The sequence below is a fragment of the Ascaphus truei genome, chromosome 3 (assembly GCF_040206685.1).
Source record: "Ascaphus truei isolate aAscTru1 chromosome 3, aAscTru1.hap1, whole genome shotgun sequence".
Taxonomy (NCBI): Eukaryota; Metazoa; Chordata; class Amphibia; order Anura; family Ascaphidae; genus Ascaphus; species Ascaphus truei.
In genome coordinates, this window is record NC_134485.1 from 272,266,409 (window position 1) to 272,288,169 (window position 21,761).

Sequence of the window (21,761 nt, forward strand, 5' to 3'; positions counted from 1 at the left end):
TAGACAAGGGTGTAAAAAGAAGTTCTATCCTAAAGGCGCTGTCTGAAGTAAAATGGGCGACAGACTACATAGCGGAGGCTTCTTTGGATGCGGTCAGATTAGCAGCTAAATCTATGGCCTTAGATGTGTCAGCAAGAAGGGCATTATGGCTCAGACAATGGATGGCAGACGCAGCGTCAAAGAATAGCTTATGCGGATTACCGTTTGAGGGAGAATTCCTGTTTGGCAACAAGCTGGATGATATAATAACGAAAGCATCAGGAGGTAAGAGTAGTTTTTTGCCCCAGGAAAACAGGAACAGAAGATTCGGTTTCCAGCAGTCTTATAGAAATCAGTACAAGGAGGCAAAAAACATATAGACCTGGCAGATCGTTTTCAAGGCAAACAGCATGGAGAGGCGGTCAGAACCGACTTTGAGGCGCCAGAGGAAGAGGATCATTTGCCAAGAACAAATTCGCATGAAGGTCAAAGGGCCCAGCAGTTGCCAGTGGGAGGAAGACTGACGCAGTTTTCTGCAACATGGGCCCAAACAATACAGGACAAATGGTTATTGGAAACCATTCGTCGGGGGTACAGCATAGAGTTCAAAGAAATGCCAAAAAGAAATATGTGCCTAACAAGTGTACAGTCCAAGGCAAAAAGAAGGCAAATTAATTCAGTTTTAAAAGTTACTACAAGCAGAAGTAATAACGAAGGTACCTCAGGAAGAAAGAGGAGGTGGAATTTATTCCAGAATATTCCTAGTACAAAAGTCTTCAGGAGATTACAGAGAAATCCTAGACCTAAGAAAGATAAATTCATTCTTGAAAATAAGAAAATTCAAGATGGTATCTTTGAACCTGATCATTCAGGAGGTACAACCAGGAGACTGGATGGTATCGATAGACTTAAGGGACGCTTATCTACACGTGCCCGTATCAAGGAGACACCAAAGATTCCTAAGGTTCGCAGTGAACCAACATCATTATCCGTACACAGCACTGCCATTCGGTCTGGCGACCTCTCCAAGGACATTTACAAAAGTTCTAGCCCCATTAGTGGCAGAAATGAGAAAAAGAGGGGTAGAAATATACCCATACCTGGACGACATCTTGGTAAAGTCAAAAAGTCGGGAGAAACTAGAACAAGACCAGGAGATGGTCATAACCTTCTTGGAACAACACGGTTGGTTAATAAACAGAGACAAGAGTCACCTAGTACCCACTCAACTGCTGAAGTTTTTGGGGGTGGAATTCGACACGGCAAAAGGAGAGGTGAGGCCTTGTTTCCGGGATTGGTGCACAAAAGAAAAACATCCGGTTCTTGCAGGCAGTTAAAAGACTAAGACCTCAAATTAAAAACAGAGTACCGACATGGGACCTGTCCCTAGTATTGGATGTATTAACGGCACCTCCTTTCGAACCTATACAAGAGATAGGTTTGAGATGGTTATCGTGGAAGATGGCGTTCTTGTTTGCAATCACCTCAGCAAGGAGAATGGGAGAACTACAGGCACTATCAGCCAAGGAACCATTCCTAGTCGTACATCAAGACAAGGCAGTTCTCAGACCAGTGCATAATTTCTTGCCAAAGGTCGTATCACCGTTCCATATGGATCAGGAAATCGTGATCCCGTCATTCTGTCCAGATCCAAAGAACAAGAAAGAGGAGAGATTACACAAACTAGATGTTGTGAGATGCCTAAAGGTATACATGGAAAGGATGCGAGATGTCAGAAAATCAAACAGACTATTCATCGTACCAGAGGGACCGAAGAAAGGTCAAGCAGCATTTAAGACAACAATTTCCCAATGGACAGTGTCTTGTATTAAAAAAACTTATGAGAGCAAAGGACAAGATAAACCTTTGAACATTAAAGCTCATTCTACAAGGGCCATGTCTACGTCCTGGTGTAAAGCCCAGGCTACACCAGGACAGATATGCAAAGCAGCAGTCTGGTCCTCGTTCAATACATTCTTGAAATACTACAGACTAGATGTACAATCATCAGCTGACGCAAGCTTTGGGCGTAGAGTTCTACAATCTGTAGTGAAATAAAGTTTAAAGTGAATTAATAAAGGTCAAACTGATAACAGCATTGACTGGTGGTTTATTTCTTATGTATCCCTCCCTAAATTTGTCACTGCTGGGGTATGTCCCAAAGGTGCCCACTGCCAGGGTGATCAGGAAAGAAGACAATTTAAAACAACTTACCGTACTTTTCTTTTCCTGGAACCATTGCAGTGGGCACATAGTTACCCTCCCTATGTATGTCTAATGCCTATCAGTTATATTTTTCAGCTATGGAATCGTAAGACTAAGGTGCAGGTAGAGGGAGGGGCCTTTATGGCCTACCTGCAAAAGTCAATTTCCTGTCCTACCTAGAGTGAGGAGGGATTAACCCAAAGGTGCCCACTGCCATGGTTCCAGGAAAAGAAAATTTCGGCAAGTTGTTTTAAATTTTTTTCTTTTTCTACTTTGATGTTAGCCAGATCCGAACGTAATCCCGAAAGTCTCTGGGCACCATTTTGAGCAGAAATCCATAAGTTGATATGGTTTTACAGACTCCAACAAGTCTTATACAGTATTGCTCCTCCTAGATCTATTTTCAAGATCGTCTACCTTTTCTTCCAAGCCTTGTTTTTTTTTTTTTTTTTAAAGTTCCTGGATTTTGGACTGAGTTCCTCTTTAAAATCTTCAAGGGACTTTTGCAGGGAGTCAAATCTTATTTAATGCAGGCATTAGCTCATTTGCATGTGCTTTGGTCATAGCAGCATATTCAGAGTGTCTCTTTAAAGCTGCAGTTCAGTCAATATCCTGCATGTGTTTTTTTTAATAAATCAGTTCTGTAGTAAGAAAAAATACTTTTAGCATTTTCTGTTTTAAAAAATACAACTTTGAAAGACCAATTTTCTTGTATTCTATTTTAACAAGCATTTGCTAAGGCACTGCCCCTTCATGTCCTGTCACAAGCCCTGGCACACCCCTTTGTCTGCCCTGCCCTCCCTCTAGCACGTCAGTGCAGGAGTGCTCATGAATATTCATGAGCTTACACTGAGTGAGAGAAGCAGAAGAAAAACATATGCCAGATCTAATGATGTCACCAAATTTCGCCGATCAATACATGGAGAACGAATTGACCTGCAGCTATGCAGTTCTTTAGGTAAGTAGAGATTGCCCACATGAAACTATTGAAGTTAAAAAAAAAAAAAAAAGACTGAACTGCAGCTTTATGGGCTGTATCTTGTTTTTCCTCTCTACCTGCTGCCTTGTAACTCTCTCAGGGGCCATTTTAGAAGAACCTTTTTTTCTTCTCACTTCTCTGTTTAGTTGTCCCATCCAATTTGTTTCCCAGATGGCCATGGTGCTCCAGGGTCACTGTTTTTGTGTTATTGATTTTTTTCAGCACTATTTTGCTGTGCAAAGCACTGGAGCTCAGTTGCCTGCGACTGTGCTTACTGGTGCCATACTGGAAGTCCCATTTTATGTTTCTATAGCAACCATTTACAAAGTCACATCCCTGTCCTCTTTAGAAACAGGCTCTACCACAGACCTTTATGAGACCCTCTTCTGCACCAATTATATCTAGTGACTGCCTGGTCTCATGATCTTCCCCACACAACTTTGCATCTTCGGTCATCTTCTGCTGCACTGACAGCCATTTAGTGAACCCTGACCCAAATCTTCACCTATCACAGGAGAACTACTGATCAATCTGCAACTTGACTAATTACTCATTGTGTGGATTGTATTGATGCACATATTAAAGGGACAGGGACACACACACTGACTCTTGCTTTAACTGTAGATTTTAAGTTACTGAAATGAAACCATTTGTAATCTTTTATGCATGCATCTTATACTTGTAAGCAAGTATCTGAAAAGGATCCAGACACAGGACATAAACCCTTGTGTATTAAAGGTTGTCCCCATAGCCACTACCCTGCACCTTCCCCACAATCAGTGCACATCAACAATAGTATTTCAATGGCAAAAAACTTGCAGCAATGGTTGATCAATACACGATTTCAAACAATAATTATGTCATGCTGAATAAAAGATACAGATGGATCTGGAAGGATCTTGCTCTAAGCTGCTGCACTACTCTAAGGCCTCGTCCAGGGTGAAGGCGACGCGGTGAGTAAGCGTGAGGCAATGAGTGGCTGTAGTGCACGTGCGAGTTCAGAGGCGCGCTGCTTGAGGAGACAAATCAATTTGTATTTGTCGTGTGATGGCCGGGTCACGTGAGCGGTTCGCCCAATGAGGGCGAACCAATTCGGTGACGTCACGGCCACGCCTCCCCGCACGCGTTACAGCCTATTTTCAATTGGCCGGGAATTGCTCCAGCTTGCTCAGTGAGTGATATCACGGCGCTCGAGAGCGAGCAAGCATTTACCCTGGCTGAGGCCTAATGCATAAAAGGAAAGTGGTGGGTGATAAAGAAACATGTCTGGTGTAGCAGCAAGTGAATATACACATTAGAACAATTAGTAGATCAAGGTATTTAAACCAAATATAAATGTAGCATTATGTAGAGATTTACTATACCTGTGCAGAAAGGGCGATAGTTATCACCTCCAAACTGTGCCATGACACCAATGCCATAAGCAGCGGCTTGTCGAACCTCAGGGCTGTTATCACATATAGACTGTAGCAGCGGCCTCAGGAAGTACTCAACATATTTAAAGGAGGATGGGCTGCAGTGCTCTATAATGTCATCAAAAATACAGAGTCCCCACTGTCTGTCTGGCCAGGGCCTGTGAGGACACTAGAATGATAATATAAATCCAATTACATTGTGTCAGGCTAACAAAAAACAAATGCTGAAGAAAATGACAACTACGTGTAATCTTATAGAACATGAATAAATGGATTGCTCATTTCTAAGGTTTTAAAGCCCCGTATCTGGACACATTGTTGCTAGCATGAATATGCTTAATTGTAAGTTGCTTATTACCACTGAATTGCAGTTGCCTTTCCCCTTTGGGTCTCTAGCCTTATCCTCGCCTTCACTTTTCTCTGTACTCCTTCCAATATACCCAAAACCTAAACCATTATACCAATAAACATGTTCTTTACGTCCATAAACATACTGGAATACTAGTGTGTGTGTGGGGTGTGTGTGTGTGTAGTAGGTATGGGGTGTGTAGGTATTATCTGTACCCACGGTTTAACATTTAAAAAAAGAATACTCACAATTAAATTAACAATTAATGGTAGCAACTGTTCGAACCACGGCAACACTTTCTCCTTGTAGCTACTCAATATAGAGTGCAAAACATCTGAGACTTTAGTCAAAATGTAAACATCATTTTCATCCTGTGAAAGAGATATATTTTCACTTAACTGCAACTCTGACAAATGTTATTTTTTTCTGTTATTACTAGCAATACAGAAATAATACACCCTAAACCATGTTACTTTTACCACAGTAAATGCAGATTACATTTCTCTTACAAAAAAAAAAGCCAATTGTTGGCAACTTTATTGTCATGAACGATGTCAGGTTATACAAGATATTCATTCAAAGTTTTTTTAAAAGTTTCACAATGGCAACTTTTTCTGCAATATGCAAATGTAAAAAGTTCTCCAAGTTTGTGAACTTGTACTGATGGAATGACCTGCCAAATCAGTACTCTGAGAAAATGGGCGGAAGGGAGCGGACTTCTCTACACAAATATTTCCAGAATACATGTGTGTGACATATGAATGTAAACACAAGTCATTTCATGTTCACCTTTAAAATCACAAAAATCAGAACAGTATTTCTGTGCAACACAATTCTATACTTTGCTGAAATCATATTAGAAGGGCCACAAGCTTATTGTAATGTCAGTTTACATACATGCACAAACATGTTTTGCAAACATTAATAACACCTGTGCCATATTTACATTAACTTAACTTACAAGTGAAAATGTGCACTTTCCTCATACTAGTTGCTTGGGCAGCTGAGAGTCAGAGCCACATTAAGGCCATTTCACAGGCCACATTATGCCAACCAGTTGAAGAGCCCTGCCATATGGTCTGCTCTATGGTTTTGTGAGCTCATTAGTTACCACAGAATCTGGCTGAATTGATCAACTTTGAATCAACTGAGCCGCCCAGAAGGGCGAGTTGCAGTAAAGTAAACTTATAGAAGGATACGGACAGCAGAAGAGAAGAGTGGAAAGGAAGAGGGGAAATAAAACCTAAAAAAAAACACGAGAAGATGTTTTTTTTTTTTTTTGCATGGAGTGGACATTTAGGATGTTAAATATGAAGGGAAAAATGAAATGGATAGGAATTTATAAGAGCTACCATTATAAAAACAAACATTTCTGCCCTGAATGAGTTACTTGGAGGAATTAAAGGGCAGCAAAGAAGCACAGCTATGTAATGTATTCCAAACACTCACTGCTGAGCACATTTTAACTTGCAATACAAGATATGGAGAAGAAAAAAAAAAAGATAGAACATACTTCATCTTGTAATGACTCCTCCACTTGCTCATCGTAGTCTTCATCTTGTCTTTTCACTTGACCAAGAAATGATAAACAAAAGACATTTAAAATATGCAATAGAAATTATTCCCGAGTTTACTGCAGCAGAAAATCTCTTGATCCCATTCAGAGCCTGTAACACATTGCATAACGTAAGGTGTAAGATGCCTCAAACTAGTTCTATAGGCCCCTTACCTTGTCTCAGTTCTTGATTTTTAAAGTGCTCTTCTAGCTTCCCTTTTAGTATTCCCACAAGTTCTTCAAAGTGTTCATTGTTTAGGCATCCATCTCCCATTACCTCGATGCACTACCAAAATAAGAATGTACAGCAGACTGGCATTTAAGGCCTGAAATACCATTTCTAAAACATTTCAACTGCTGGGAGATCACAATTAAGGAGAAGCTGACCATCCCCCCTGCCCCCAGTGCTAATCAGGTACATAAAAGAAACAAAGAAGGGCAGGTAGCCGGATTGGCCCTTTCTTCCATGTAGTAACAAAGGAGGGGAGGGAGTAGGGGGTGTGATACCTTTTATTGGACCAACAAGTAGTTGATATGTTACACGCTAAACATCTCAGGGTCCTTCAGTGTGATGATGGAGCAATGAAGAACCCCGAGGTGTTTGAAAGCTTCTAACATATCAACTACTTGTTGGTCCAATAAAAGGTATCACACCACCTACTCCCTCTCCCTCCTTTGTTACTACATGGCAGAAACAGGAGATGTAAATAACATTTTCCTGTGGAATAGGTTTGCTCAGTATTATTACCGCATGAGCTTCTGCAAATTTCCAGTGTTATAATTTTACGTTTCAAACATGAGATTATTGTAGGATTCTCAATTGTACACACATGCTTTGCTCCATCAGATACTGTATGTTGTCATATGATCATCCAACATTTATTATACTTGAAACCTTTTATGATGCACATGGGGTATATTTCTAAGGGTACAATCTTTCTTAGTAGTTTTATTATTGGGACAGCTGCAGTGAAGGACTTATATCAAACAACATTTCTACAAGTTTGCATCGATATTCAGTGCATTAGGGATCTACAATTCTTTAAAACAAATTTGTCCCATGTATGTTTGTTTTTTTACTTGCAGCATATTAATCTTAAATAGTATTTGTAGCATGAACACAATTAAATTAAGAGCCCTGCTCCCAAACAGGCAAAGAAAGATAACATTGGTAATGTTTTGCATGCTACTTCAATAAACGTAAACAGGGGAGAGAGAAAGATACCTTAGCAAAAGAATGCATAATTTCTGAAAGCACATCCGAATCTGGCTCCGTCCCAATTCCCTTAATCAGGGCATCGCACATAAAATGCCACATCTGCGTCAGGTATTCCGGGCCGCGCACCCTCGCACATTCCAGGAGCAGCGGCATGGACTCTGCAGCAGCAACTCGAACACGTGTAATGGCGGTTATGGAGAAACAGCCAAGAAACTGGAAGCCTCAGCACTGTCTAATAATCATTTATACAGCAGATATACCGTTTATACCCTTTCTTTCATGAAGGATTCTGCCTGCTACATTCAAATATTACAGTTCCCAAATAAGATTTGTCTCGATAAGAGTGGATTATAAAACAGACAACTAGATTTGTTTCTTTTTTAAACATCAACAGGAGTTGTATTCATTCCTTGAGCAATAACGGTTATGGCATCTAATAATTGAAAAACTTTGGATTTATTGGTCAGAAGTCTAAAATTCATATTTTAGGAACAGCTCTCATCTTCGCGGATCTTTAATTGCTTCAGACAGGACACAATGCTTTGTGTTCCACTAGAATGCTTAAGTTTTCCTATTAATAAATATCCACCAGCAAAACAAGCCACCATTTTCTTTTTTTAAACTATAGCCCGGGGCACTCAAGAGTTAAAGCAATGTAAAAAAAAGATACAATAGGAACTTGAGGATATATGGACCATATCACAGAAAGGAACAATTTGAGAGAAATATGCAAAACCAGAAAGCAACCTTGCCTTATTCAAAGCTCTTCTGTGAGTAGCTTCATTAGGCACACTGTTTACATTTACCCATTAGCAAAATCTTTGTGCCATTGAGAATGCAAACACTTAAAACTGGATATAATCTCTGTATAAATACAACTAACCAGCAATGTTTACCCAAATTAGGTAAGATTGAAAGATCTGGAATAATTACTGTCTCATGGCTTGGGCAAAACATTTCTGTGTACATGAATATTTTACAGGAGGCTGGTATATTACTTCCACACTCCCGATCTTAATCCCATTCAGCCAAATTACAGAACAGAATCATTCAATTCATATGATAAAATAAGAAATCAAGAGTGGTAAGGTCTAATTTACTAGCATCCAGGGATAACAGAGGCCGGGCAACTCAGGATGTTGAGATACCTTCTGCAACCCACCCAAAACAAATTACATATTGGTATTCAGAAACCAAAAGATATTGATGGGTAGGGTGAGAGAAAATTTAGTAATCCAGTAGGCTTGGCAGTCCTTTTATGGACAGAGAAAGATACACTTCTGAAAAACTATTTTGAAGCGGCAACTATTAAATTCAAGCTGAATATACGGCATCTTGAAGCTAAATTCCAGCTGACCGGAACCCCATCCAGATTAATAACCTTATTTGATAACCCGAACTTTAGCCTGGGCTTTTGCACAAGTTCCTTATTGGATTGGAAAAGTGAGGGGATTTTAGCTGTGGGTGATAGGACAGCGAAAAGGAAAGTGTTGCAATTTGAGGAGCTATGCCAGAAATGTAGTCTAACAAATGTGGATGTTTTCAAATATTTACATATCCCCCATTTCATTAAACACATTTCCTTTGTGGAGATTTCCCAGACTCTACATCTGAGGGGCTATGCAGAAACAGAAAATATATATATATAAATAAATAAAAAAAAGTTGATAACCACCCAGTATCAAGAATTAGTTCCAACAGACATATGAAAATAAGTATATGGAGCACCGGGTTACAGGTCTTCAGGTGGAAATCCCTTACAAGTACTGGGAGGACATATGGGACAATGAGGCAAAAACCTCTATATCTTCCAGGGAAAACAAAATCCTGTACAGATGCTGCCTCACGCTCACATGGCTGAAGCAGATATACCTGCTCTGTGTTGGAGGATGCAGCCAGGCAGGGGATATGGCTCATATCTGGTGGTTTAATGCAGCAATTCAGAAAAAATGGGCCATGATTGAGGTTAACTGAGGATACAATGGAGGTTAGGTTCCCGATGGATCCCACAGTTATGATCCTCTCTAAACCCATTGAAAATCTGAAACAGCAGCCAGATCCTCGATCTCAGCAGCATGGAAAGAAAATCTGGTGCCCCTCAAGAGGAGAAGTGTTTCACAGAGTAAACGAGATCAAAATAATGGAACAAATTACAGCCTTTTTATAACAAACACCCAAGATACCAAAAGGCTTGGGAACCTTGGGATAGCGAGGTCCAGTCACGTAACCGTTAGGTGTCCATGAGGGACGGGCGAAAGGGGTATTGTAAAATCAAACAATATAGAATAGGCTGCAGAGAAAATGTTAAGTTGTGTGTTCTCATGAATATTTAACCAAGTGAAATGAAAATGTATATACCTTGTAAATATATCAGTGTCAGGAAATAAAACAAAATTGATGTAATTGGTGAACACCCAACCCCTATTCCCTAGAAAATGTAAATAAAAAAAATGTTAAAACAAAACAAAAACCAAACTGGATGTAATGCCTTTGAAAAGGATATCATCATGGAAGTAAAATTTAAGCAATGGGACCATAAGCTTCACAACTTGCTCTGTATAATCTGCAAATCCTTCCTTCAGTTCTTTAGCATAGCAAACCTAAAAAAAGTTAAATTAAACAAGAAAATTAGGACCTGATTAAATAGTCTTTACAAATTCATATTTAGAAAATCGGCATAAGCACATAAGAGCATTTAAAAAAACACAGGTTGGCCTGCTTACAGGCATCACTGACAGTGTGGAATATATATGGGAAGAACAGGAGGTGCACACAAGACAAGCAGGAATTCTGAAGGGTCACACCTCACATTTCAATAAAAAAAAATATATATGGAGCGCTACAAAAAAAAGATTTGTAGTAGCAATTGGTATGGGCAGGTACAAAATAAGGACATTCTGTTCTCCAGGACATTTACAATACTTTTCTAGCTTTACAGATATTTCAACTTCCCTAACCAATTGCTCCCATCCACCAACAAAATAACAATGATTTGTTCACACCAACACACAAAAGGTCATTTTAGTTCCACCATGACATTAACCATTTTATTTATATAACTATGTGAATCCACACCATAACAGCAGGATCTTATTTCATGCAAATCGTGTCTGCAACACCATTATAGGCACAGCCGGGGCTCCAGCACAACACACTAAAATTACTTATTTTGGCGATACCCACCAACATCTGGCACGCAGTGGCTTTTTCTTCAAGACCTGCCGTTTTGATTCCAAAACTTTGCTGATCGCCCAGGTTAACAAACTCCCAACCATCATCATCACTCATATTCTCCATGTCTTGTGCTGATTAGAGGGAATGAAAGAGTAGCCTGTGAGTTTACATGGACTTCAAACGCGTAAAATCTGCATCTTCTGTAGGGCAGGTCTCTTCATCGTGGTTTTGGTACTGATAATTGATTTAGTCATTCATTGTACTCCAGTTTGCACACTTACAGCTTATAACATTGACTTGACAAGCAGCATACATTGGTTATCCATTTACATTGACTACTCAATTACATTGTCTTGGACCATTGTAGATGTGGAAATAATACATAAACCTCACAGCCTTTAAGAGCACTCACTGTCAAGCAGAGCCACTTCAGGTTTAATCGATGCAGTCTTCATCAGCGGGCCCATGACCACAGGGAGGTATTGTTGAAACTCTTTCCCAAGAATCTTGCACATTCGTGCCCAGGCAGAGATCATATATGAAATCTAGAGGTTAAGAAGAAAGCCTGTAAGAATACTGCAGTACCATCTGCAACACTAGTTTACAAGAACAGTTTTGGTCTGATTACTACATTCGAGATTTGTCGGTCAAATAAAAAGAACGTTCTATTTAGGTTCTTTTGTTTTTATAATAAAATGGTAGCAGTTGCATTATTTTATTATGGATTGCTCTTCAAAGGTCAATGCTGCAGCTCAAGAAATTATTCCAGTGTATAACAGTTGTTTGTGTGCAAGAGTCACAGCACGTCTCAGGTCCACAACCAAAACTGTGTCAGCCATAACACCCCCCCCCCAAAAAAAACCCAAATATAAACATGTATCAATGATGCATAAGGAAAAATTAAAGAGCACTGCTTAAACCTGATGCAGTCATTACTTTTGAAAAATTAAACCATGGGTTTTCATTAAGGAGTCATTTATCTTGCATGGGCACTTTTCTGTAAACTGCCTATGTATCTACATTAGGCTGCGGCCACGCTGCCGCTGAGCTCGCTCATGCTTGGAGAGTGGTGATGTCACCAGCTCTCCAAGCATGAGCGATCGCTGTCCTGCAACATTTTTAGAGCAGGAGTGGGGGGCGTGGCTATTACAGGAGGGGGGGGGGGTGTCATTGGCTGTATAGGGGCTGTCTGTGTGCCTCTCTCTCATATTGCTCTCTCCCCCCATCGCGCTCTCTGTCTCTCCCCCCCATACCCTCTCACCCTTCCCCCCCCTCTCTCTCCCTTCTCCCCCCTCTCTCTCCCTTCTCCCCCCTTTCTCCCTTCTCCCCCCCCTCTCCCTCCTAACCCCCACCAGTCCGTTTCCCCCCCACACACCAGTCCACCCACCTCCCCCCCACACCAGCCCCCCCCCCCCCCCACACCAGCCCCCCCCCCCCCCCCACACCAGCCCCCCCCCCCCCCCACACCAGCCCCCCCCCCCACACCAGTCTGTTTGCCCCCAGCAGCAGTAGCAGTCCTTTTGCCCCCACCACCCCCCAGCTGCAGTAGGAGTAGTCCGTTTGCCCCCACCACCCCCCAGCTGCAGGAGTAGTAGTCCGTTTGCCCCCACCACCCCCCAGCTGCAGGAGTAGTAGTCCGTTTGCCCCCACCACCCCCCCACACACCACAGCAGTCAGTTTTACACCCACCCACCACCCCACAGCAGTCCGTTTTTCACCCATCCCCCCCACACACCCCCCAGCAGTCTGTTTTGCCCCACTCCACTTCTCTCGACTAGAAATCCCATGTTTGTGTTTGCAGTAGCGAGAGGGCATTAGAACACGCCCTCTCTCTTCCCATTGGTCAGAGCAGGGTCATGTGACCCTGCTCTGAGCCTGAAAGTATCTCTGCAGTGTCTCCTCAAGCACAAAGCTTGGGAGAGCGTGCGAGCACACGCATGAGCGCCCACGCACAGCGCGCGCGTGAACGGGAGGATTCCCATTCACAGAGGTAAGCGCGCTAAGCGCCAAGAGCATAGCGAGCTCAGCGCCAGTGGGGACTCAGCCTTATGCTGAGAGCAGACAGTCATTTGACCTAGCACTGATAGATTCTAGTTATCATTACACCTTGAAATACACACCTGAGGGTCGTCATCTTCCAAATCACTAAAGTCAGTTTGCGTCTTTAGCAGCAGCTGCATTACATCCGACGCATCTTGCATGAACTGAAATAGAAAGCAATGCTATTGAGAAACGGCTCATAAATAGCTTACTGTGCATATTAAAAATGTCAAAAACATTTTTCCCTCAAAATATTTTTGAAGACTTGTAGCCTGTAATCATTTTTTCCTTTTACTTTTCTGTTTTAGAATTAGAGAGTAGCCATTTCCATGCTGCTTGTTAAAATGGCCAGTTTTGTGATTTTTATAACAAATGTTTTCAAATTCAGCTAATCATAACCGCTTTGGACTTGCTGCAGGATTCTTTCCTCAGGCCGAGATCTCAATAAAAAACATTTATATCATCCGTTTTGTGGTATTTTGCACACTCAAACAACCGCTCACCTTCTCCTTACCCACAGCCAAACCGATCAGACTGATGCACTCAATGGTCTTCCCTCTTAGCAGCCGCAGCTCCTTCTGCACGGCATTTTCTACAATGTGTTTCAAGGAAGGCATGAACAAATCATAGTAAGGGACAAACTTCTCTTCCGCTGTGTCTGCAACAGAGGCTATTGAAGTCACAACTTGTTCCAAGACCAGCTTTGTGCCTTTCTGAATCAGCTGAGGGAAGAATAAGAAAAAATAATTATTTATTGAAGTGTACAAAGTGTATTTCTGTTGTGTGGTTATTTAAATATGTCACCCTACCTGCCCGGCTCCCTGGGGAGGTTACATCAGTGTAGTGGTGTATTTTTGCACATCCGCATTGATTTACCTGGTCTCAGGGTGCTGTATGTGGTTGACTGGGCGATGGAAAAGATGGGCGCCAGGAGTTTTTAAACACTTTAATCTTTATTTTTGTTCCCAGACTTGGGAAGACTGCAGTCCCAGTACATGTAGATTGATATAGTTGCACCTTATTTAATCCATTCTGCCATCACTTTTGATACGGGTCTTCCCTAAGTATCCACTCAACACACATGGGAGGTACTTTTACTGGTTACTATAGTTACTTCATATTGCGGATCGAGCTCCCCTTCTTAGTAATATCCTTAGTGTCCCTTTTACAGTGGGAACATGCTGAGATCCTGGCCAGTTCTGTGCAACGTTACAGTTGCTTTCCAAACCATGCTTTGGAAGCACCACTTCCTCAGGGGACTGAATACTGTGGGTGGGGATCCACAGGTACGGCTGATCTCCAGATATTCTGGGGAACTTCTGATTGTCCCACTGAGACATGTCCGCATTCCCATTACTGGGACATGCTCTTCTCTTTTGGTCAGACTATTGGATCCTACCTCAAGGGGCACTGACCCCATCAAACAAAAAAGGGGGGCCTGATCTATGCAATACTTTGGGGAACATATCCCCAACCTCTACTCCCTGGAGCTTCTCCTGCTGCCATGCTGGAACTCTCTCCCGGGATCCTCTGCTTCTATCCTTTATACCTCGTGACAGTGCTCTTATATAACCACTGGGTGGCGCTTATCCACTTTTACCATTAACTCCTTAGTTTACCTCAGTAACAAACACCAAGAAGGGGGCGGTTTACAAATAGTTAACCCTTTTGCTGCCCATACGACTTACCCAGTATGTGATGGGGACAGACACACCGGGGGCCCTTACGATATACTGGGTATGTCAGAAACCTACTGCTCAGGGCACATACTCCCAGGACACACTTGAAAACGAGAGGTAACTCAATGTATTACTTCCTGGTAAAACATTTTATAAATAAATAAAATAAACATTGCGATCAGATTAGTAGCTGCATGTTTACAGGTTATTCAACTGCAACCTCCTTGAACCAAGGTCTTCTTTATCTACTACACAAGTATATGGTAATACTATAATTCTCACACCTTTGTACTGCACTCATGAATATGTTTGTGTATTACAATTACACGTTTCGTAGAATTAACTACTTCTTCAGGGAAACGTGTTGGATGTAACATTCTATTGCCTTATATCTGCCTATATTGGCCTTTGTCTATGTACTGGCCTGTCCTGTTTTTATTTCATCCTGTGTGCTGTTTTGGACACTTGTGAGAGACTTTGTAAGACTGTTCAAACTTCCCTATTGAATCCACCACTGCTGTGGAGACAGTGACGTCACTACACAGCGTCCCGCGACGGAGCGGCATCGTGGCACGCTGAGGGCATCCCAGTGAGCTGCGGTCTTACCTCTGTGCAGAGGATATACCTGCTGAGGTATAGGAGCAGCTCCATATCGGCCAGGAAGCCGGAGCGATTTCACCGAGCCCCAATACCAGCTGCTGAACCTGGCTGCATGAAGGGAAATCCCCTTGGGAGTGAAAGACTGACGTCCTGCACCAGAATCAACCGAGCTGCATCAGCAGAGGGAAGCAAGCACCTGAATCTACAGCTAACAGCTGCCGAGTGTTAAACCGTGTGATACACACTACATGCCTTTTACCAATCTTTTTCATGTACGCAAATATATTACCCCCTTTTTAATTTGATAATATATTGTTGAATTTACTTCACTATTTGGCGTTGTGCGCTGTTTTCTTTTGTTTCCATTCTCTTAGTGTGTGTGGGGTGCTGAGCCACCCCTGCGTTTACAGCTGCAGACGCCCTTATCCCCAACACAGTTATGTGGCATTTATTATTTAATGCATAATTATCTCACTGTGGGATTTGTCGTTTAATTTTTTATTAATTTTTCATCACTTATTTGATGGTATAGTCACTGCACTGTGTATATTTCTACATTTATACTTAATAGGTAGTTAGGTAGTAGCGCACAGTTTTGTTTTTTGATAACACAACATAACCTGTTATAAAGCAGAATATCAGTTTCCATAGGAATCAATGGCACTAATGGCACAACATAACACCTAATCCCCCCCAGAGGGCACAATGAAGCCTGCTACATCTGCAACTTGGAACAGTCTATTTTCAATAGCCTTTTGAAGGCCAAGGCAGAAAGGCCTTAGCAGTAACTATTCCTCAAAATGAAATGTTAAAAACAAGACTTGTCTTGGATAAAGGTGACCACCCTGGGTCAACTTTATGAAGTGCACTTGAGAAAGATCAGAATTTTTTTTTTTACCATACCTCCTGCAGTTTCGCCACCATGGTGGAGTGCAGATGTTTCACTAGATCATCCAGATATGGAATGAGAAGAGACTTGGGACAATCTTCAGTGAAGTTGATGAGCGCAGCAGCGGCGTGAGCCTGAACTCGTGGGTTAGCCTGGTCTTCCATAGTTTGCAGCAGGGTTGCAATCACCTGCAATGGAAAAACTATACCTTTAAGTACTGGGTTTTTGGGATGCTCTCAAAAAGGGCTCAGAGTGAATGGGAATCAGTTGGTGCAAGGCAGAAACGGTTACTTGTGTGTGGTGCAGCTTGCTAACGGCCTTTTGAAGTTGGAGAGAGAAATTAAAGTGAAGAAAAGTTAGAGATCTTTGGGAAGAGGATGTGAAGTGAGGAAACCAATAGAACTGGGTGCGATATATTGGTTAATGTGCCAATTTGAACAATGAAGGTTACAGATCTTGGTATCAAAGTATAAGGTATTTTTTAAAGATAAATTAAGTACTTGAATACCTTTCTGGTACTAGACTAAAATGCATAAGTATTTCTGTTACACAATGCCACATTTAAAGAGAAAATAGCAAAAGTACATCTTTGCAAAATGAAAATTACTGAAAAATACATCGATACTACTTGCCTTCTCATGAAACTTCTTCTGAAAACCAGGTGCAAAGTCAGTCGCCATCTGCCCAACAGCATTACAGGCAGCGTAACGTACTCTGGGATGCTGAAAGAGCAAGCAAAGCAGACATGGTTAAGAAAGAAAAAAAAAGCATACCAAAGAAAACAGATATATATATATATATATATATATATATATCAGATATTCAGTGCTATCATTTAAGATGAACGAAATTCATGTTTATACTATAACTTGGAAGCACTTGCTAATTACGACACAAGACTAGAGCCCAACACATTTCCTCTTGAGCGCTACTCCGCTTCCTGGTAAAAGGGAACGCTACAGTTAAAACAAAAAAAAAACAAATAAAGCTGGAATGTACAATATGAATGATCACATGTGCACAGCCGCTGATATAAACAAGAAAAAAAAAGGTAAACATCTTGTCTGATTTCTCAGCTATAGGTTCAAATAAATAAATAATTTAAAAAAAAAAATGTACTTACAGGGTCTTGAAGGAAGAGTAAAACAAAATTGACTATCTCATTGAGAATGACCTCCATCTGCTGGTGACAGCCCTCCCCAATGGCTGACAATGCCATGAGACCAGCATGTCGGTACTTCCAATCAGCTGCAAAGAACCAAGAAACAAATTCCAGCAAACACAAAGTATCGAAAGACATGTATTTTTCCTTCCACACATTACATTTAGGTAAATTACTATGCCTGTGGGCTGGTAAACAGTGAGGAGAAATTAGGTATCAGTAACCTAATGCTACAGACTATACTGTACTGAGAGTTATCCTGCTCTTGGAAGCCTGGGTATCGAACCTGTACCATGTTAAGGGGAAAGTAGATGTAGATATCTAGATGTATAGATCTGAAGGACAAACAAAAATAATTCATTGATGGTACAGAAAAATCTGATTATGGTGGTACAGAATAACATTAACTTGGAGACCGCTTCTTTAAACATATTAACACTCAATTACTAGATTTTAATGGGAGCTATTCAAGGTCTATTTTTTTTTTTTTTATACATATTTATTGCAGAATACGTAGCCTCTAAGGATATACGAGATTTCAGGAGCCAAAAGTCAGGGGATAAAATAACTTTAGCGCTACTTTCTTTTTATCACATTAAATTTAAATTATGGAAAACAAATCTAAAAAGACATCCACACTGGGATTGAAGTGGTGGACGTAAAAAAACAAATCAAATTCCAGCTGCAATGTAGCAAAAGTATGGGTTAGAACAGGGGCGCGCAAAGATTTGGAGCTGCGCCCCCCCCCCCTTCAGAGTGACCCGGCGTCAAGACGCGGTGGGTCATGTGACCCCGCTGCGGCATTTGACGCCACGTTGCTAGGGCGACGCGTCCAGAAGACTACAGAGCCCCGGTACGTTGAGGTTGCTGAGGCCTTGCGTGGACACCCGGCATTTAACATAAATGCCTATGAAACCGCTGCGCCCCTCCGCCCCCCCCCAACAAAATCCCGCGCCCCCCAGGGTTAGAATATGGTCAGTAAATTACTCTAGGTTACATTATCTAATGCACCTAATTAAACTACAGCATCCAGGCTAACTGTTCTTAAACAAAGTTCACACAAATTGATATTTTTCCTAGTTTCACAGTGGTGGTGTAAGCTTACGGTTTTGAAGCATTTGCATGATGTGCTCCTTAATCATAGGAAGAACAATTTTTCCGCCAAGGCCGCAGGCCATTCTGTCCAATGCGCTCTCACCAGCCACTGCATTACTGGAATGAGATGCTCAGCTGTAGCTTTTCAATGCAAACAAGGAAGTACAAAATATACCACGTGGAAGAATTTACATATCCATTCTGTGTTTTTCATTTGTGCTGTGTAACACCGTTTAGTGACTATGGTCCATTCATTTTAAAGAAGTCTTCAAGCAGAGAAAGCGTCTAATGTAGTAGGACTTCCTAAATATAGCCGGTGTATGGCTTTCACAAAATAGAGCATGCAGCTACAGAACTGCAGCGATTCAACAAGACGACGTTTAAAGAATCTAAGAACATTCATGTCGTCTTCAATAAGCTCCGTAAATACTTTACGTAATTTAGACAATGACATGCTCTATTGGTAAATAAAGATATATAGATATAAAACAGGTGGCACTTTACATGGGAAAAGTCACCAGCAACAGAAATAAACACTTTAAAAATGAATTTCCCACGTTTGATTGTTTTTGGTGCTCAATCGTACATTTCTCATTGTCTATTTTACTCCAGTACTGGGGGACACAGTTCCCTTTTTTGCACATATCCTCAGTTTCTCTTTAATAGCATATTGCAAATGTAAGTTGTAAGTGGCGAGATGGACAAGTGCCAACCACTGGAACACAGTGAAACATGAGTCAGGTTTGTTTGACTTATTTATAGTGATCTAATAATTCACACATTTCTGAAAAAGACAACCGTTTTATTAACGGTATTGACCATAAAGCATCACACATTGTCATACAAATGTCAGAAAGCATAGTCAGCCACTTCTGTACTTGGACACCGACTAGCAGCAGTACTGAGAACCAAATAATGTGAGCATCGTAAATTTCAGAGGTCTTAAAGGAGCAGTTCTTCCCATTGGGTTGTGTGTCCCCTCTCCACACCCCGCTTTCTTCTTCCGGCTCCATGGACCCAGTGATCCCTGAGATCCTTACCGGGGAAGGTACCGCAGGTAGCATCCCCTCTGGGTGAAACAAAATGGAGGTTTACATTTCCCACATCACTCGGGCCAATAGGCAGCTACTATTGGCCCATGTGAGGTGGTGTTGAAACCACCAGGAAGTACAGGTGGCACCTTCTATGGCAAGAATGCCAGGAAACGGGGAGTCAGAGCCAAATTTGATGCAGTTCCGCTTTGAAAAACCCCTACTTCCTATGCATGTTTAAAAAATATATAAAAATACGCATAAGAGGGAGACGGAGGAACTGCGCCTTTAAAAATATATAAAAAAAAACACGAGGAAAGATAAGTGCTGCGTAAACCGCTACCTGTCAAAATCATCGTCCTCAAGTTCATCTGCATTTGACCAGTCTTCATCCTCTTCTAAATCCACCATCATTGCCAACATTTGAGGGACTGAAGACAAACAAAAAGTGTGTTTGCTTTACAGAACATTACTCTGTGCTGTACTAACACAAATTTACGGCTGTTTTTGCATGCCCAGTATTCTGGTTAAATTTTGTGGTGTGTGTTCTGGGAGCCCTGGTACTCACCAAGTTAGCGGCGGTCCCATTGCTCCCAGAAACCACCTGTGTATAGTATTGAGTTTATGGCTCAGAACGTGTGGTTACTGGGAGTGGCTGGGAAGTACCCCAGATATTGATGGGCAGCTCTTGGGTAGTCCCTTTAGTGGTCCAGGTAAGTGGTGCTGCTACAATCCTAGTAGGTTGTAGGCCAAGACTTTTTGTGCATATTTTCTCATAACCTAGGCAGGATTCCATTGTGGTCAGTAGGACTAAAGCACTTTTACTTTTAAGCAAGTATACTGGTGTGTTTACATCTACAATAAATATGGATAGTATGCCATAAGGACAATATTTAAAATTAGAGCTGTGATACAGGACTACGAGTTATTACACAAACATGTGTGGGGTCTCCTTACACATGAGCAGAACTCTGATGAAGCAAAAGCTTTTCAATACCAAACTTATTTATGATGCCAAGTCAAATACTTAGTGGCACAGTAGCATGAATGAAATAGTGCAGCTTCACTACAGTATTTTAGTTGTTTTTTTTTTTTTTTTTTAATCAATAAGGTCAGTTTTATTGCCTCTTCCACCCTAGCCACAACCCTTTAATTCTGTCTGTACTTCAATCACCGCACATTAAGAAGGTAGAAAACTAGTTTAACCTGATTGTACGATGCTATCCGAGCTTACTTACTGGCCAGGGCAACAATGTTGGTATGTTTCCTCAACATTGCAGCTGCAGTCTCAGAAAGGGTCACAATAACCTCTAGGGCCAGTTGCCTCTGCATATTACTCAGGTTGGTGTCTGCACACAACTGTAAGGGAGAAAGAAGCCACGGTCAACTTTAACGCCATATTCTTCTAAATCCCATTCTCATTCCTGTTGCTCGCTATATTACCTTCAAGCTCAGTTGCAATGTTGGCTCCAGATGTGGCCTCAAGTATTTTGGAACCGTATCTGCAATCTCAACCAGTGATTTCAGGACAGAGTCATCATTCTGATAACAGGATTCATTAACCGACTGTAAAAAAAAGAAGGGAGCTTCCATTTAATCAACCCGATCACAAAGGTAAACTCATTGCATACTTTACAGATACACCCCTGTATTCATTTTAGGATCAGGGTCCACATGAGAAGTAACTCACAGTTTTAAGTTTACAGATCAAAGTGATAATAGTGTGGCTATATTACGTAATCACACAATTTAGACATTCTCTGACTAGAGGCCTTGGACTTCCATGTCACTTTAGAATGTTCCATGCAGAACCAATTGCAGAAGGTTATGTGCTATAGAAATAACATGAATCACATTGCAAAGAGGGAACAAATACATTGCTTATTAAAGAGTAACTATGGGGAGGTTTTCGTTTAATGCAAAAACACTAGGTTTAAACCTATGCAACAAGATGTTATAAGGTTAAAGCACCTACATTTCAGTATTTGAATTTAGAGCTGCAGTTCACACTGCAGTTTAAAAAAATAAAAATGTTCATTCAGTATGTGCATCAATACAATCTGCACACTAACAAGTGATTAGTCAAGTTGCTGATCGATCCATTCTCCTGTAATCGATCGCTGAAGATTTGGCTCAGGGGTTCTTTATATCACTGTTAGTGCTGCAGAAGATTACCCAAGATCTGTGTGGAAGATCATGTTACCAGGCAGTCACTAGATACAATTGGTGCACTGCTAGAGAGAGGGCAGGGCTCAAGAGCCAGGGGATGTGACTTTGTAAATGGTTGCAATAGAACAAAAATGCTTGTTACATTAGAATACACAAAATCTTTAAAAATTGTTTTTTCCTCCCCCCAAAAAATGCTACAAGTATTTTCTCATAGTACAGAA

General features: G+C 41.3%; 1 protein-coding gene across 1 annotated transcript in view; it reads right to left on the reverse strand.

Moving 5' to 3' along the window:
* Positions 1 to 21,761, reverse strand: part of IPO5 (importin 5) — a 47,434-nt gene that overhangs the window by 7,319 nt on the left and 18,354 nt on the right. Inside the window, exons 7-23 of the mRNA XM_075590824.1 lie at positions 20,815 to 20,937; positions 20,610 to 20,730; positions 19,715 to 19,802; positions 18,351 to 18,457; positions 17,207 to 17,331; positions 16,716 to 16,805; positions 16,098 to 16,271; positions 13,419 to 13,637; positions 12,996 to 13,079; positions 11,288 to 11,420; positions 10,885 to 11,006; positions 10,205 to 10,301; positions 7,708 to 7,880; positions 6,657 to 6,768; positions 6,441 to 6,496; positions 5,176 to 5,298; positions 4,528 to 4,747 (exon numbers count right to left, since the gene is read on the reverse strand). Coding sequence (XP_075446939.1) covers positions 4,528 to 4,747; positions 5,176 to 5,298; positions 6,441 to 6,496; positions 6,657 to 6,768; positions 7,708 to 7,880; positions 10,205 to 10,301; positions 10,885 to 11,006; positions 11,288 to 11,420; positions 12,996 to 13,079; positions 13,419 to 13,637; positions 16,098 to 16,271; positions 16,716 to 16,805; positions 17,207 to 17,331; positions 18,351 to 18,457; positions 19,715 to 19,802; positions 20,610 to 20,730; positions 20,815 to 20,937 — 2,167 coding nt within the window. The remainder of the gene's footprint in view (positions 1 to 4,527; positions 4,748 to 5,175; positions 5,299 to 6,440; positions 6,497 to 6,656; positions 6,769 to 7,707; positions 7,881 to 10,204; positions 10,302 to 10,884; positions 11,007 to 11,287; positions 11,421 to 12,995; positions 13,080 to 13,418; positions 13,638 to 16,097; positions 16,272 to 16,715; positions 16,806 to 17,206; positions 17,332 to 18,350; positions 18,458 to 19,714; positions 19,803 to 20,609; positions 20,731 to 20,814; positions 20,938 to 21,761) is intronic.